The sequence below is a fragment of the Alosa pseudoharengus genome, unplaced genomic scaffold (genome assembly GCF_046254945.1).
Source record: "Alosa pseudoharengus isolate Yale_2024_CS ecotype anadromous, Long Island Sound unplaced genomic scaffold, YU_APseudo_1.1 YU_APseudo_1.1_scf_4, whole genome shotgun sequence".
In the NCBI taxonomy this organism is placed as follows: domain Eukaryota; kingdom Metazoa; phylum Chordata; class Actinopteri; order Clupeiformes; family Clupeidae; genus Alosa; species Alosa pseudoharengus.
Window position 1 is genome coordinate 46,049,038 of NW_027468774.1, and position 18,047 is coordinate 46,067,084.

Sequence of the window (18,047 nt, forward strand, 5' to 3'; positions counted from 1 at the left end):
TTCGTAAAAGATATTATAAAAGAAGAAGGGGTAATTATGTCATACTTACAAATAAAAAAAAGTAAAGTAAAAAAATAAGTTAGTTTCAACGGCCTAAACATGGCACTCAATTTTTTTTTTTGGTATCTAGGAGAGTATTGGTATGATACCAAAAGAAATTACAGGGTGTCACCTGATAATATAGGTACACCTGGTATTTTTTAGAATTGTTTAAAACTGCAAAGTGCATGTGATTCCTGAAATAAATTGTTGATTTGACTTGAATTGACCCATATACAGTATTCAGATTTCCAATCAATATTCTCAAGTTTGATTCCATATTCTAAAGTTTGATTACAGGCCTATGTCCAAACTTTGCATAATGCATATTATATTAAAACCAATAAATAATTGAAATAATTCCCATTTGACCTGACACACACACACACACACACATACACACAAACAATAATAATAATAATAATAATAATAATAATAATAATAATAATAATGAGATTATTAATTATTTGAAGACAAGCGAGATCTTATTGTACTGATTCACAATAAAAAGAGAGAAGAGAGAAGTACTGCTTACATCTTTGCACAAATCATGAACATAGCAGGGATCATCATCAGCAGTAAAAGGCAGTACCATTCTTGGGTGTTATCTGGAAAAAGAGAAATGTAAACATCAAAACATGAATGATTCAGTTTGTTTGTTTTCATCAAACTGTGAGCCACACATAATTATTGCAGCTCGGCAATTATATAAAACTGATTGTGATTTGTTTATTAATTATTTTCCTTCAGGGTCTATATAAGCTGCTTGATGCCTACATTTCTTTATATACAGTGCATACGGAAAGTATTCACAGCGCTTCACTTTTAAAAAAAGTAAAAGACTGAAAAATATGCCATTTACATAGGTATTCACACCTTTTGTTTTGACACTTGCCATTGAACTCTGGTGCATCCAGGGGGTCAGGATTTGGGGGTTTAGCTTCAGCCAATTAGCATGGCATTTGGCCGCTGACATTTTTGAAAACATTGCGTTACATGGTTGCATCTTCCGTCACCAGTTTTTACATGCTGTTTGGTAGATAACAGCTCATGCACGAGTTAAGCTCGCGCATCCATGTTGGTTAAGCATTTCTGGAAGACGACAAATTTAAAACGACTGCCTACTTGGATTAAGCTACTGATACTTGACTTAATGCCTTCATGGTTTAGACTGTATTATACCAGACTTTGTACTTCGGTAATGTTAGAAATAAATTGGCAGATTTGCGGTTCAATAAATCATAGGCGAAATGTTTTAATAACAAAACAGACAGCTCTATCTAACCGTAGCAAGGTAGAAAACAAGCTAAAACCCAGATTTCATCCAAAAGAGTCTACTACAGACATCTATAAATGACGTGTTCTTATGGGCATTCTGCTTTCATCTAGAGACTGTCTACAAAGTGCAAAACCGAAAGTAGATACAAAGATAATTTTCAATAGCTTCACTCTTATTCACTCTAGTGCAGCCAGAATCATTCCACACATCTAGGGTTTCCCTATGGTCACACTACAGCTAGAGATGCACCGATTGCAATTTTCTGGGCCGATACCGATTTCCAATTTTTCATATAGTTTGACCTGCCGATACCGATTTTAGCCGATTCCGATTTCATTTCTTCTAACCACTTTAAAGCACACACAGAGAGTTATTTTCCATCTTTTCTTTAATAGAACATGTTAACATAGACATTTAATGAACTTATTAATAATGGAATGGCTGTTAAAAAAATGGAACAGGTGACAGTTTCTTCTTCAAGTCTAACTTCAGCTGCAGTATCAAACTATCATGCTTCCCAGCAGGGCCGTAGTCACCATAGACATTGAGGGGGACGTGTCCCCCCCCAATATTCAAATATGACCAAAATGTCCCCCCCAATATACGGACATAAAAAAAGAAAGAAAGAATAAAGCGCTACTAGGCATCTGAAATGTAATCAAACATAACTAACGCACAAATTAGTGACCTATGGTTCCAGAGTAGCCTACACCCCTGAGTGGTTTGTCCTGGTGATTTTCTGTTTTTCGTTAGTGGCGTGCGCTATCAAAAGCTTCTATTTACTGCACCCTACTGCGGTGAGGTAGGGCTGTCAACAATATCGCAAAAGCTACCGGTACAATTTTCACAAAACTTATTCGAAAGGTGTAGCACAGGCTAAGGAAATCCCATACATTTTTGGAGCCGATCAGACTGAAAGGGAACATTTTCCATATTGTAGCCTATTCTCGTAATGATAGCGAAAGTGAAACGTTTAATTTTAAATTATGAATTTGTGCAAGCCTGTATCATTTCTTTCACGTCTTTCAACATAAATAATGCATGCATTCATATGCTAGTAGTAATGCCAGAAATTACCGTTTATAGGCCTCTTAGAAATAATTGTTGCATCTTGCATATTATTTGGATGCGCACTCAATCGCGCATCCATGCAGGCAAAACGTGATCAAATGTGATGACATCACACAAGTTGGAAAAAACTTTTACAATGTGATGATAGCCTACAGTTAATGTGAATCGCGGACAATAACCAAAGAAAGGAATTTGCACCTCCATTCACCAATTAAAGGCTGTAGTAGGCCTAGTGTTTCTACATGTTGGCACAAAACATCATTTCTGTCAGAAGCCAGTCTATAATGCATACAGGTGTAACATGAAGTGAGGCAGACAGAAGAGGGGCCTGTCTTAGTAGCCTCTTAAGAAGTCATCTGGTGGGTCATTTTTTTTTAAATAAAAAAATATTCCGTGGGAGAATGCCTCAGGACCCCTCTATCTGAGGGGGGGGGGCATCTGTGCCCAGGGGTTCATAATCCATCCATGCCATGCCTATGTCCGTCAAAAGTTTGGAATACCCTAATTGACTGACCTATCTAACGACTTGTTTGTGATTTTTTATAATATTTTTGCATGGTAGGAAATGTATTGAAATTCTGTTTGGCGGTCCCTCAGACCCCACCACAGATTTGGTCCCCCCCAATGTTGACATCATGACTACGGCCTTGCTTCCCAGTGTGGGACATTAATTTCACACACTACTAATTGCACTGTGTTATGGAACACCCATTTTTTCTTCTCACATCCAATATCCAACTAAAAATCAAAAAACAAATTTCATGATACATTTGAACATGCTGCCATGGAACATATTTTCATATGGAAGGGTGAGGGAAAAGGGTGACGCAAACACAGGGCATGAGAAGGGCTAATAGCGATTGATTAGGTGCTCCGCCATGTATGAAAACAGTGCGTGTCTGTTTTGTGGTGAAAAACGTTAATCCAAATTCCAGTTAATGCATAGAAACTTTCAGAGACAGCTGATTTAGTAGGCTATTCCGAGCACCAGTTTTCTTTACTGTAGGCTACTATGTCAAAAACAACTTTAACCGTTGTTTGCCTTTCTAATAGTCTGTCGTATGTTCACATCCACTTCCCAATCTGCTAGACTAGTATTAAGACATAGCCCTAGTCTACGTGCAGTAAATAGTTTGAGTATTTTTAAGTGAAGTAGAACTACTAGGCCTACTCTGTATGTCGCTGCTTTTTGACATCTTATTATCAGCCTATGATCGCTAAACTTTTATTCTTTTTAATGTCGCAATCGGTTAACTCCTTTCAGCTGCACTTGTGGTTCAGCTGTGGGCACGCAGCTGTGGGCAAAAACACGTTGCTCACAAATATTAGCACCCCTAGAAAAATCTTATATACAAAACCTAACAGAAGCATTTTCCTATCTAATTTCAACTTAGTTAATCAGAGTGTCTTTGAACTTTCAGAAGTAGTTCATGACTTTCTTTTTCACTAAGGTTTGAAAATAAAGTGACACAGAGGCTAAATCCTCTAGTCTTTTTTCAATATTGGAAAGACAAGAGAATACACTAAATCTAAATAAAAAAACAAAGTGTGTTGACATTTGTACGTCGGGGATGTCTATAAAAACTAGGTACTTTGTTGAAAATTTCTATATTTACAGTACAGTTAAAACAATGATTAACAGGTTGTAATCAACTGGAAATGTGACAAACATGCTCGGACAAAGACCAATGGTTATCTTGCCCCCACGCACATTATGAAGGATAAGATAGGCAAAAAATTCCATAAGAACCACTGTTTGAAAGTTACAGAAAAAGGAATTATCTTGGGGTCACCAAGTTCTCAAAAAAATCTTCAAAAGTGACCTGATAACTTAATTTGGCCTTGATCGTGCAGGACATTTCAGAATGTCAAGTGTGTAATCCATCATAAATGGCTAGGTTCAATGGAAAAGTTAGCTGGACAAATGAAAGAAAACAAGAAGGATTCAGTGAAGCACAATAATGTTTTAGAACCTTCAAAATTAGAAAACTGATGCAACTGAGATGGAGGACAACTGCACGTAGAGTAGAACGTAGGCCTAATTGTTCGAAGAAACTTACATTAAATGAGGAGATATTTGCTGAATGTCACAAAAAGTGTTACAGAAATTGCTTGGCATCGCTTATTCAATGGCTCTCTACCGAAACACCTGTAGTTTGCGGAGGACGAACGAGAAAGCACTCGTTTGATAAATCAGCCAGTAGTAGACAAATAACATTTAGAAATAATCTGTACTGCAAAAACGTATGTTGGTGGGTATTTAAACTATCTAGCGGGTGTTTTAACAGCTGCAAGAAATAGAAGCTTCATGGTCTTTATGTTCTGGTTCGTAAATTATTTTCATAAAACTTCAAGTTGCCCTATAACTTTACTCTCCAAACTCTTCACTGCACTGTAGGCAATTAACTGACAGTATGATAGGCTATTTATTTTCTGTAGGCTACAATAAACACATTTATTTTTTCAACTTTTGCAATATTACGCAATTGGCTACTGAACGCAAATCAGCAGGAGAGAGAATGCACGTAGCCGACGCAGCGTGTAGCGCAATGTGTAGGCTATTTGGTTACCAACTAACACTGTTAGCCAATTCACTAACTTAAGACTTCAGTGCCATAATATAGATATACAGAAAGGATGGAGGCAGCAAAAGTAGAGAAGTAATTTCAGATGGGGCAAGAACAAGGTGAATTTGTATGCTTGTCAAAACGTAGTCCTATCCTGCATTAGAGGAGCTGATCATCATACCAAGCACACTCGCTGTTTAAAGTCATACACCACGGTAAACTAAAACTAAAATGTTACAAAGGTGGCAAAAATAATATAGGCCTAGGGTATTATTAGCCATGACATTACTAGGCTATGAATCGTTCGTTCATTGTTTTTTGTTTTTTTTGTGTTTTTTTTTTGGGGGGGGGGGGGGTTACAAACGTATTCAAAATCATCCCCCCCTCTGGTTTTTACACAAATCGCACCCTGGGTACAGTGACTTTAAGTCTGAAAGTGTGGTCTATTGTCAGATGAAATGAAAATTGCGCTCTTTAGCTAGAAACACTTTAGGTGTGTTTGGCGTACATAGAAGAACGACTATACTGAAAAGAACCCCATACCTAATGAGAGTTATGGTGGAGGGGCTGTGCTATTGTGGGACTGTTTTTATTCCCAAAGGCCTTAGGAACCTAATTACGGTGCATGGTATCATGAACACCAAGAAAAACATTTTCAAAGGAAATCTGTCAATCTCTGCCAAGACATTAAAAGTTGGTCATGATTGGATAATTTATCAGGTCAATAAACCAAAGCAAACGTCCAGATCAAAACAAATATGGTTTACTAAACACAAAATCAAGCTTTGGTCATTACCATCTCAGTCCCCTGATCTAAACTCCATAGAAAAACAGTGGGGTGAGTCAAAGAGGAGAATGCACAAGTGTGGACCTAGGAATCTGGACGATCTGGGGATATTTTGTAAAGACAAACAGCCTTAAATCCCTTGCTTTGTGTTCTCCAACTTTATGGGGTGTCATAGGAGAATATTACAAGCTGTTTTATTGGCAAAGGGAGGCTTAAGAAGGTATAACAATCAGGGGTGCCAATAATTGTGAGCGACATGATTTTGTTAAAAAAATGTATTTCTTTATGAGATTTTCCTTTTTCTCAGAATACATTTGCTTCCCTTCAAGGCTGGATTTTTCCTATTTTTTTCCTTGTGAGATTACAATAAATCACCAACAGATTATGTATGATACAGGTTTTTAGTCAACTTTAGCAGAGGTGCCAATAATTCTGGAGGGTAGCTTTGCTAATGCAGACTCTAAGCGGTTAGCCTTAGTATGTGTTCAACAACTAAGTCATGCATAAAGACCCGGGTATTAAGTACTTTTGAACTAACTGATAGCCCGATTAGCTCGCTTGCCATCACAAGGATACAAGGATACAAGGAAGTTTATTGTCACATGCATATAGTTACTGGAAGTAAGAAATGCAGTGAAATTATGTCTGGTGTCAGCCTATTTGTGCATTAATGGGGGGGGTAAAAAGTGCAGTAGAAAAGGGGTTTAGTAGATTAAGTGGCAAGGGCTGCATAAGAAAGGTCGGGGAGGATTGGGATTGGGGGGGGGGGGCACAAACAAGGAGCACCCAAGAGCAACAGGGGCAAGGAAAAACTCCCTTACCAAGGAAGAAACCTTGGGCAGATCCACGGCTCAAGGGGCTAACCCAACTGCCAGGGGTCTTGGTGTGTGTGTTGGGGGGATGACAGGGGAGATGGGATAGTGTGCTGTGTATGTGGGGAGAGGGCAGTGTGCAATATGTGTGTTGGAGAAGCTTCCTCATGAGACAATGTGCTGTGTATTGGGGGGGGGGGAGGGGCGAAAGAGAAGGGGAGAAAGGCTAGGCAATCAAGGACATGGGTAGATGGAGGAGAAATCAAAAATAATAAATAAAAAGTTCTATGGAGATGTGCAAAAGTTGGAGAAAGTCAGATATGTGTGTGTGTGTGTGTTTTGACGTGTGATGAAATAAGAAAATAAACTAGAAAAGCATTTCCTGAAGGAAATACAGTGCATGAAAATGCAAAAAATATGATGTAAAATATCATACAGAGTAAAAACAAACTATATTGGTTGCTAAGTAGATGAGGTTTAATATAGTTGGAATGACTGAACAGTTAAATAGGTGGATAGTTTAAATGGTTAAATTATTAAAGTAGATAGTTGACGATAACTGACAGTTGGAATGGCTCTAATGTTTGCTAGTAGTTATGCTAACTATGTTAACAAAGATAATAATATTAACCAAGTTACTATGCTAACTAGCATGCTAACAATGTTAAAATGCTAATTATGTTAGCCATGTTACTTAGCTAACTTAGCTAATCATTTTTAACAGTTTTGCTAAAAATGCTAACTAGCATGCTAACATGGTAGCATGCTAACTATGCTAACCATGTTACTTAGCTAACTTAGCTAATCATTTTTAGTAGTTTTGCTAAAAATGTTAATTAGCATGTTAACATGCTAGCATGCTAACCATGTTACTTAGCTAACTTAGCTAATCATTTTTAACAGTTTTGCTAAAAATGCTAATTAGCATGTTAACATGCTAGCATGCTAACTATGTTAACCATGTTACTTAGCTAACGTAGCTAATCATTTTTAGTAGTTTTGCTAAAAATGTTAATTAGCATGTTAACATGCTAGCATGCTAACCATGTTACTTAGCTAACTTAGCTAATCATTTTTAATAGTTTTGCTAAAAATGCTAATTAGCATGTTAACATGCTAGCATGCTAACTATGTTAACCATGTTACTTAGCTAACGTAGCTAATCATTTTTAGTAGTTTTGCTAAAAATGCTAATTAGCATGCTAACATGCTAGCATGCTAACTATGCTAACCATGTGACTTAGCTAACTTAGCTAATTGTTTTTAGCAGTTTTGCTAAAAATGCTAACTAACATGCTAGCATGCTAACTATGCTAACCATGTGACTTAGCTAACTTAGCTGATCATTTTTAGCAGTTTTGCTAAAAATGCTAACTAGCATGCTAACATGCTAGCATGCTAACTATGCTAACCATGTGACTTAGCTAACTTAGCTAATCATTTTTAGCAGTTTTGCTAAAAATGCTAACTAGCATGGTAACATGCTAGCATGGTAACTATGCTAACCAAGTTACTTAGCTAACTTAGCTAACTAGCTACAGTGGGTAGGAGTCATAGTTGATGACAAGTAACAGTTACAATGGCTGAACAGTTAAAAAGTTCAGTAGTTTAAAGGGTTAAATTGTTTAACAGTGAAATATTGTAGTGATGACTTTTATTTTGAAACAGTTTTTGGCAGAGGAAGCAGTTGAACAGGATGTGTAGTCTTAATAGGGCCAGTTTGTATGCTTAAAGCCTGAGACTGGCAGTTGAAACAGGTGGCCGAAACACCTGCCACAGGATTCTAATTGCTGTGATGTCATAAAGGGCAATGTTAAGTCAATGGGGAAATTTTGATAGTTTTTAATTAATAGTTTAAAAAGTATAAAAGTTACAAAGATAAAAAATACATAGCACTCTTGTCCTAAGTAAGACCTACGTAACAAAGTTTGAATGAAGTTTCTACGTTAAACGGTTGAAGCTGCATTAAACGCGTTAGAAGAAGAAGAATAAGAAGAACTAGAAAAGCATTTCCTGAAGGAAATACAGTGCATGAAAATGCAAAAATATGATGAGTTCATATGGTTAAATTATTTGCTTGGTAGATAAGGTTTAATATAGTTGGAATGACTGAACAGTTAAATAGGTTGATAATTGAAATGGTTAAATTATTTAGGCAGATAGTTGACGATAACTAACAGTTGGAATGGCTCCAATTTTTGCTAGCAGTTATGCTATCTATGTTAACAAAGATAATAATGTTAACCAAGTTACTATGCTAACTAACATGCTAACAATGTTAAAATGTTAACTATGCTAACCATATGACTTAGCTAACTTCGCTAATCATTTTTAGTAGTTATGCTAACATGTTAGCATGCTAACTATGCTAACCATGTGACTTAGCTAACTTAGCTGATCATTTTTAGCAGTTTTGTAAAAAATGCTAACTAGCATGCTAACATGTTAGCATGCTAACTATGCTAACCACATGACTTAGCTAACCATTTTTAGCAGTTTTACTAAAAATGCTAACTAGCATGCTAACATGCTAGCATGCTAACTATGCTAACCATGTGACTTAGCTAACTTAGCTAATCATTTTTAGCAGTTTTGCAAAAAATGCTAACTAGCATGCTAACATGCTAGCATGCTAACTATGCTAACCATGTGACTTAGCTAACTTAGCTAATCATTTTAAACAGTTTTGCAAAAAATGCTAACTAGCATGCTAACTAGCATGCTAACATGCTAGCATGCTAACTATGCTAACCAAGTTACTTAGCTAACTAGCTACAGTGGGTAGGAGTCATAGTTGATGACAAGTAACAGTTACAATGGCTGAACAGTTAAAAAGTTCAGCAGTTTAAAGGGTTAAATTGTTTAACAGTGAAATATTGTAGTGAGGACTTTTATTTTGAAACAGTTTTTGGCAGAGGAAGCAGTTGAATAGGGTGTGTAGTCTTAATAGGGCCAGTTTGTATGCTTAAAGCCTGAGAATGGCAGTTGGGCCAGCTGGCCTGGCCACCTGCCACAAGATTCTAATTGCGATGATGTCATAAAGGGCAATGTTAAGTCAATGAGGATTTTTTAAAAGTTAATAATTAATAGTTTAAAAAGTATAAAAGTTACAAAGTTGAAAAATACATAGCCCCTATGACACAAGTAAGACCTACGTAACAAAGTTTGAATGAAGTTTCTACGTTAAACGGTTGAAGCTGCATTAAACGCGTTAGAAGAAGAAGTATAATAAGAACTAGAAAAGCATTTCCTGAAGGAAATACAGTGCATGAAAATGCAAAAATATGATGAGTTCATATGGTTAAATTATTTGCTTGGTAGATAAGGTTTACTATAGTTGGAATGACTGAACAGTTAAATAGGTTGATAATTGAAATGGTTAAATTATTTAGGCAGATAGTTGACGATAACTAACAGTTGGAATGGCTCCAATGTTTGCTAGCAGTTATGCTAACTATGTTAACAAAGATAATAATGTTAACCAAGTAACCATGCTAACTAGCATGCTAACAATGTTAAAATGTTAACAATGATAACCATATTACTTAGCTAACCTAGCTAATCATTGTTATTAGTTATGATAACTATGCTAATTAGCATGCTAACATGCTAATTATGTGAACCATGTGACTTAGCTAACTTTGTTAAACATTTTGAACAGTTATGCTAACTATGATAACTAGCATGCTAACATGTTAGCATGCTAACTATGCTAACCATGTGACTTAGCTAACTTAACTAATCATTTTTAGCAGTTTTGCTAAAAATGCTAACTAGCATGCTAACATGTTAGCATGCTAACTATGCTAACCACGTGACTTAGCTAACTTAGCTAATCATTTTTAGCAGTTTTGCTAAAAATGCTAACTAGCATGCTAACACGCTAGCATGCTAACTATGCTAACCACGTGACTTAGCTAACTTAGCTAATCATTTTTAGCAGTTTTGCTAAAAATGCTAACTAGCATGTTAGCATGCTAATTATGCTAACCATGTGACTTAGCTAACTTAGCTAATCATTTTTAGTAGTTTTGCAAAAAATGCTAACTAGCATGCTAACATGCTAGCATGCTAACTATGCTAACCATGTGACTTAGCTAACTTAGCTAATCGTTTTTAGTAGTTTTGTAAAAAATGCTAACTAGCATGCTAACATGCTAGTATGCTAACATGCTAGCATGCTAACTATGCTAACCATGCTAACTAGCTACAGTGGGTAGGAGTCATAGTTGATGACAAGTAACAGTTACAATGGCTGAACAGTTAAAAAGTTTAAAGGGTTTAAAGGGTTAAATTGTTTAACAGTGAAATATTGTAGTGAGGACTTTTATTTTGAAACAGTTTTTGGCAGAGGAAGCAGTTGAACAGGATGTGTAGTCTTAATAGGGCCAGTTTGTATGCTTAAAGCCTGAGACTGGCAGTTGATGCAGCTGGCCCGAACACCTGCCATAGGATTCTAATTGCTTAACGGCTCTATTGTGATGTCATCAGCCCATGTTAAGTCTATGGGGAAATTTTGAACAGTTTTTAATTAATAGTTTAAAAAGTATAAAAGTTACAAAGCTGAAAAATACAAAGCACCCATGTCCTAAGTAAGACCTACGTAACATAGTTTGAATGAAGTTTCTACGTTAAACGGTTGAAGCTGCATTAAGTGCGTTAGAAGGAAGAATAAGAATAAGAAGCCTAGGAAGAACAGTACAGTGCATTTTCATGCACTGTAATAAAATGCCTAGGAAGAACAGTACAGTGCATTTTCATGCACTGTAATAAGAAGCCTAGGAAGAACAGTATAGTGCATTTTCATGCACTATAATAAAAGGTCCGTAGCATAGGGAGAGGGATGTAAAAGTGCTAAAAGTCTTGTAGGTGTGTTTGTGTGTGGGGGGGTTCATGAGTGCGGAGTAGTGAATGAGTGCAAAGTCAGTATAGTGTGAGTTCAGAGTTGGGAAAATGTTTGAGAGTGCTGAGGAGTGAATGTGTGCAAAGTCAGTATAGTGTGAGTTTTGAGTTCGGATGGCCTGGGGATAAAAACTTCTCCCGAGTCTCTCAGTTCTGGCTTTGTGACTACATAGGCGTCTTCTTGATTTCAGCGGTAGGAATAATCCATTGTTAGGATGAGAAGAGTCCTTCAGAATCTTTTGGGCTCTTAGGAGTACTCTTCTGGAATAGATATCTTATAGTACGTTCAGCTGAGCGCACTACTCTCTGCAGAGTACTACAATCTCTAACTGTGGAGTTCCCATACCAGGTGATGATGCTACCAGTTAGAACACTCTCAACCGCTGAAGTGTAGAAGGCCTTCATTATGGATGTAGAAACTTTGAATTTCCTTAGCTGACGAAGGAAGTAGAGTCGTTGTCTGGACTTCTTCAGAACATATTGAGTGTTAACATTCCATGTTAAGTCTTCAGTAATGTGGACACCAAGATATTTAAAACTTGTGACTCTCTCTACAGGTTGCCCGCTGATCATTAGTGGGGTGTAACTGTAGTTCTGCTGCTTCCTTCTGTAATCCACTACCATTTCCTTGGTTTTATTGATATTCAGTGTCAAGCTGAATATCAACACCACTGGCTAGACACTGCAGTCAAACGGTTAGCGGTTTGGCCGTCCACGCCCCCGAGGCAAAATTTCGCTGGCCGAAATTCGCGAGGTGTTTCGCTGTGTGGAAACCTACCGTTATATGAGTGCAATTGCGTTTGATTTTAGTTTTATTACAAGCACTGGACCATAGAGCTACCTGTGATTGAAAATTGTTGCAGCTTGCTCTCCCTCATCATTACAATTAGACTATGTGTTGTTGTTTGGGTCTCCTTTTCAATTTTAATATCGATACTAGCCTATATTGTCACAAACAAGCTAAGTATTCATGCATTAATTGAACGCAGACGGCTAGCGTTCATTGACTGTGGCTTGCACTGCATTCGTAAATAGACTTGTTGGGCCTTTCCTTCAAGATGGCAGCAACAGAAAGACAGCTAAGGTAGGCTAAAAAACACACACTTCGGAAAATAATTTTTTTATAACCTTTTGAAACACTTACAATGTTTACATTACCTTGATTTGACTGTAGAAAACCTCACCAGACTACCACAGAAGTGTCCTTCCATTTTGAACATTGTCAGTGGTGATAAATAGAGTTTGTTTTTGACATGTGTCTTTGCCCTGGGCACTTCCATTGTAAGACAATTTGGTGTTAATGCAAAAGACTGTCTTGCTCAAAACTGCATCAATTAACATAATTATGCTCTAAAACAACTGTTTGTTTAGGCCCCAGCTGTAGCGCAACTGGCTGGGGCACCTGCACTGTATGCCGGCGACCCGGGCTCGATTCCCGCCCCGTGGTCCTTTCCGGATCCCACCCCTGCTCTCTCTCCCAATCGCTTCCTGTCACTCTCCACTGTCCTATCATTAAAAGGCATAAAGCCCAAAAAAAATACAAATAAATAAAACAACTGTTTGAACATATTAGCTTCTGGAAATAGACCCTAGGTTATGTTTGCTCCGTAACATTCCTTTAAGTTATGAAACGAGACATTGGCAGAATAGTTTCTGATTCTCTTTGTCTAACTGTAGGCTATATTTTATGAGGCCTATAAGGTAAGAGCAGAGTAAAGGGGACATCAGCACACGGTATGCGCTTCGCTCGCCCCTAGGTTGCTCTTGGTTGAGGTAATGTCCCAAAGATTTTTGTTGTGCTTGCCGCCGGGCTGAGCACAAAATACCTATGATTTACAGCGTGCCTCAAAGTTCAACATGATTCAAATGCTGCTTGTGCTGCTCTTTGCTCAGTGCAGCGGCAGATCAGTTCTTGCACGCGCAAGCCATTGAAAGTAATGTTTAGTAGTGGATCCCGTGTGCAATGTGATCCGCCCTTCAGGAACATGTGGTTTAGCCTGTGCTGCATCAAAATCTAAGTCTATGTTATTTATTTAAGCCTACACATTTCCTCACTTTCTTACTCAACCTCTTCCTCATCTTTAAACTGATTCATCAGTGACACCCCAAAACACTATTGCGCAGACAGCACACACTGTGGGAGTATAACCTAAGCTTAATATGTTCATAGGCTACATCTTGCAACAAACATAAAAAAAACGGTGCAACAATGTAATCTTAAATAATTACTAAATTTTTTTTCTGTATGTGGTAGTAGTAGCCTACTGGGGATGCTTACATGCAGATGTAAAAGTTTTTCTATTTTCGTATTGAATGTGTAGGCCTAGATCTGAAGTTTAAACGGTAGCTGTGACATGCAGTCCCCTGACATCACCAAATTAGAGGATATTTCAGAACTTTTAACGTGGACAGCTCCCCTTAAGAGCATCTTAAGAGCAGTGCACGCACATTCACACTACGGGCATATTTGGGAAACAGTCGTTGTATGTACGTATGTACGTATGTACGCCCTCCTGACGCCTTAAGAGCCATGATAGTGAAAGAGCTAGCAACCTTTGCTTTTAGCTTGATTGCTAGCCCACTCGACTTCTAATCCAAGGTGCATCTGTTTGCCGGTTTGAGTCCGGACGAGCTCGGGTGAGTGAGCTGCGTGGTCCAACACAACACAGGTTACACATGTAATATACATTTTTATGCTTACCCAAAACACATCCCTCTGTCACCAGTTCAGTGGTGTGACTCCACTCACTCCATATAGCCTGAAATGCAACAGGATTCACTGTGGCTTGGACATCTATTACATATGTTTCACCATTCACCAAATTTTCCTTTTTGATAATTTGGGATCTACGGTCCTCTGTCACCTCATAAAATGTGGGTTCCTATAAAAAACACATTGACATTAGTTACCTGAACTGTAATAGTCGTGCATAGTGTGAAATTGTAGTCACATCATTATATTTATAATACACAATTTATTTGATTCATAGTTTAATATTGCAAGTAATTACCTTCCTACTAAGTGGTCGTAGCCTCACCCGATAAATTAATAAATTGCACAGCAAATTGTTTTCGTCTGTGTAAGCCATTTCCCATGTCAGATTGAAATCAAAGTTATTTTCTTCCAGACTTATATTAAAGGGAGGTTCAGGTTTGACTGTGGAAAGCAAAAACAATGTAGTTACAGTAAAGCAACAACGTGTAAAGCTGAATAATATTATTTATTTAATTGAATACCAATTACTTGACTTTTGGAGATATGCTAACCAATTTAAATTCTATTAAATACTTTGGGACTCTAATTTCTTGGCAGAAACTCAGTCAAACAGCCCAGGCACCTGATGGGTTATGTCAGTCTCTGGTAATTAATTAAAAGCTCTGTCGAGGGATGGATTTTGGATGATGTGACTATTGAGTGCTAGCCTGGAAAATCCAGACCCAAATCCGAAAAGTTTAGGGTCTGGATACGAGAAAGGAAATTGGCCCAACTCGAGGGGTGGTACCAAGCATGCATATATCTATAATAATTCAGTATTCAGGGAGTAAATGGGTGGCCCCTCCTCAAGTAGCACAGCCCTGCTATGATGGACTCATTTGTGCAGGGCAAACATGTAGTAATAATTATTAATATTACTGTAAGGTAATAACCCCAGATCTCAAAAGCCCTCAAAAATAAAATATCATTAAAATGTGTGTCTACATCTAACAGATCTAACATTCACACTCACAGTTTCAGTGAGCACGGGAGTAGCCTACACTGATACGTGATGTGTTGAGAGGAGCATTCAAATTCAGCAAAGCAGAAAAGTAAATTATTAACTCCTATCCTGTAAGACTCATCCCACTATCCTTACCTGTCTGTCTCACAGATAGAGTACTAGATGATAGGTGATGTAAATTTTTACACACTGAACTAGGCTAATGTGCAGTATCCAAACCTTATTACACAGGTCATAAAATTCAAAACTGTGTTTATTTTGGCATAGTTGAATAACTGCAGTTCGGTATGTCAAATGGACATACAGGGATCCTCAAAATCCCATAGTCACCTCCTTCATATGCAAATCTCACAACTTGTAACTACCACTGTAAAATGGGCAAATCACAACGACAACAAACACCAAATTTGGTAGGCATGTGGAACTTATCTAGACAAACAACTTTCATATGTCCACAGCATAAGCCACGGCCAACTAGCCTGGTTAAAGGATAATTCCGGTATTTAGCACTTTGAGTCCCTTTTCTGGTTTGTTTTGAATGAACTAGAGTGGTGGACACCGAAATTTTGACGATGGGTCCTGTCTCGACTTTTCTGACTCGTTTTGTATCGCCTTTGACTACTTCAGAGTGGCTGCCTACAGGCATGCACAAACATGTCCTTAAAACAACCCTTAATGTTCGTTTTCAAAACTGTGCAACTCACTGAGTCGAGACAGGACCAATTGTCAAAATGTCGGTGTCCACCACTCTAGTTCATCCAAAACAAACCAGAAAAGGGACTCAAAGTGCTAAATACCGATATTATCCTTTAAAACCAGACTCACTTCACGAAAATAGTGTGGTGACTCACAATTAGGAAACATTTCCATTTCCAACCAGTCCACATACCAAGTTTGGTTTTGATACCTGAAAGGGTTGTTGAGATGTTCTCATTCCTGTTTGGTGGCATTGCAGTTATTTTTCTTTCACTCACGTACATTTATGTGGAATCACAGACATATACCCCTCCCCACCACCACCACCACCACCACACACACACACACGTATGCACACATGCACACACCTTCACACAGACAAACACACACGCCGTATTGTTATTGTGTGGTTTACATAATGTTAGTGGTAGGATAACGTTAACAGAATTCATGTGGATGGCTTGTTAGCCATGAGATTTGGTTCAGCTCACTAGGAAAACGTTAACAAAAAAAGTTGGTTTTGGTGCACTGATGAGTCAGGATCATCTCTAACTAGCCAGCTAGTATTGTTCAGTTCATGTCTATAACATGCTTTACTTTCTACCTGGATAATTTCAGCGAATATTATTAAGGTAAAATAATGATTGTTGGGGCCAATTTAAGCTTAAGGTTATTTTATTGAAATTTACCTCCCCCTGCTGGCACTTTTACTTTGCTTTATGACACCACCAGGAACTCCTATATATGGACACAGGAAGTGAGGCCTGGCAGGTGAACGCATTAGAGAAGAAGCGCTTGACACAGTTGGGAGCGATATAGTTTTTTGACCACGAACTACAGTAACAACTTACAAAACAACATTGAAGCTTTTCGTTTACACTTACATTGATACACGCATACATCTTTGGATTATTTAGGTTGTATTTAGAAGGATAGAAGATCCTATTTTGTTGGAATTTGAATATTTAAGTTTGTTTGAACATGCGTCCGAACTCCCCCCGGCCTGGCTCGCGCGGCGGCTTGATATGAAGGTGAGACAAGTTGCCAAAATAGTGTTGCACGGTGTATCGATACTAAAAAGAAATCGCGATGCCTTCACGCAAAAAACGATACGATTTCAGACGTTTTTAGAATCGATACTTTATTAAAATAATAAAGTTCTGTGTCTGTGTGAACTGCTGTTCTCACTGCTCCTTTCACACATCTAGGCAAGTGGGCGTGTCAAGCAGGCAGCTCTGAGTGAGTGAGTGCGCAGCCAACGTCATAGTTCTTTGCCGACAGTTCTAGGCCTTCTGGATAAAACAAAAGGTGCAGTGAAATCTGCAACTATTTCGGATATCACGAATTAAGGCAAGCCATCAGGTACACAAAGTCATTTAAAAGCAATAGGCTACGCATGGAACTTGGCTAAACACCTCGCAGACATATCCCAACATTTTTAAAGAGTTCAAAGAACAACAGGTTAACGAATATGCTATAGAAAACACAACTAAATGGTTAGTGCCAAGTTCTTCTCTTATTTTTTAGTCTAGCCTAAGTGAAACGAGTATGGTTCTCTGGGATAAAGCGAACCTTCCTTCATCAATGAATTTTGACGAGACATAACGAGCTGTAATCATAGGGTGCTAACGTGATGAAAGCGCAATGTTCACGCCAGAATAACATTACCATAACTTGTAAACGATCTATTTTATGTTCGGTCAGTAGCCTACTACTGGTAATATTTGTCATGGCATGTAGACTGCAATTTGTTCAATAATTATTGCCCAGATGTAGGATAGGCTATCCGAAATGCGCTAATTAAAGCCCACAGCATAATACCACCAAAGCGTGTTGAGTCCTAATAATAATAGTGGCGTATTGTTACAGTACGTGCTAGCAAATCATGTTATCAAAGAAATAGACGTAATGTAGTAATGCACACAGATATATTGCAACAGGTAATGGTGTAGGCCTATCTGACGAAGACCTGAGTGGTTGGAACGTCGTACTTGTACACTGGGTGCAAAGAAGACTATCCTCACATTTTCCCCTTTGCAACTGTCAAAGAAATCCCATGAACACGGGAAGGCCTAGGGTAGCCTATACTGTACATCAGATGGCCTAAAGACTAGGCCCCTCTGCATAGCATTCAGTGATTTGCATGCAGTAATTTTAACACTGACCTTGATCTAG

The 18,047-nt window shown here is 38.0% G+C and overlaps 1 protein-coding gene across 2 annotated transcripts in view; it reads right to left on the reverse strand.

Annotated features, from left to right (window-relative positions):
* Positions 1–18,047, reverse strand: part of il21r.1 (interleukin 21 receptor, tandem duplicate 1) — a 67,594-nt gene that overhangs the window by 32,114 nt on the left and 17,433 nt on the right. For both annotated transcript variants that reach the window (XM_076266579.1, XM_076266580.1), the window contains 3 exons: positions 14,469–14,614; positions 14,159–14,339; positions 575–647 (listed from right to left, as the gene is read on the reverse strand). In XM_076266579.1, coding sequence (XP_076122694.1) covers positions 575–647; positions 14,159–14,339; positions 14,469–14,614 — 400 coding nt within the window. The remainder of the gene's footprint in view (positions 1–574; positions 648–14,158; positions 14,340–14,468; positions 14,615–18,047) is intronic.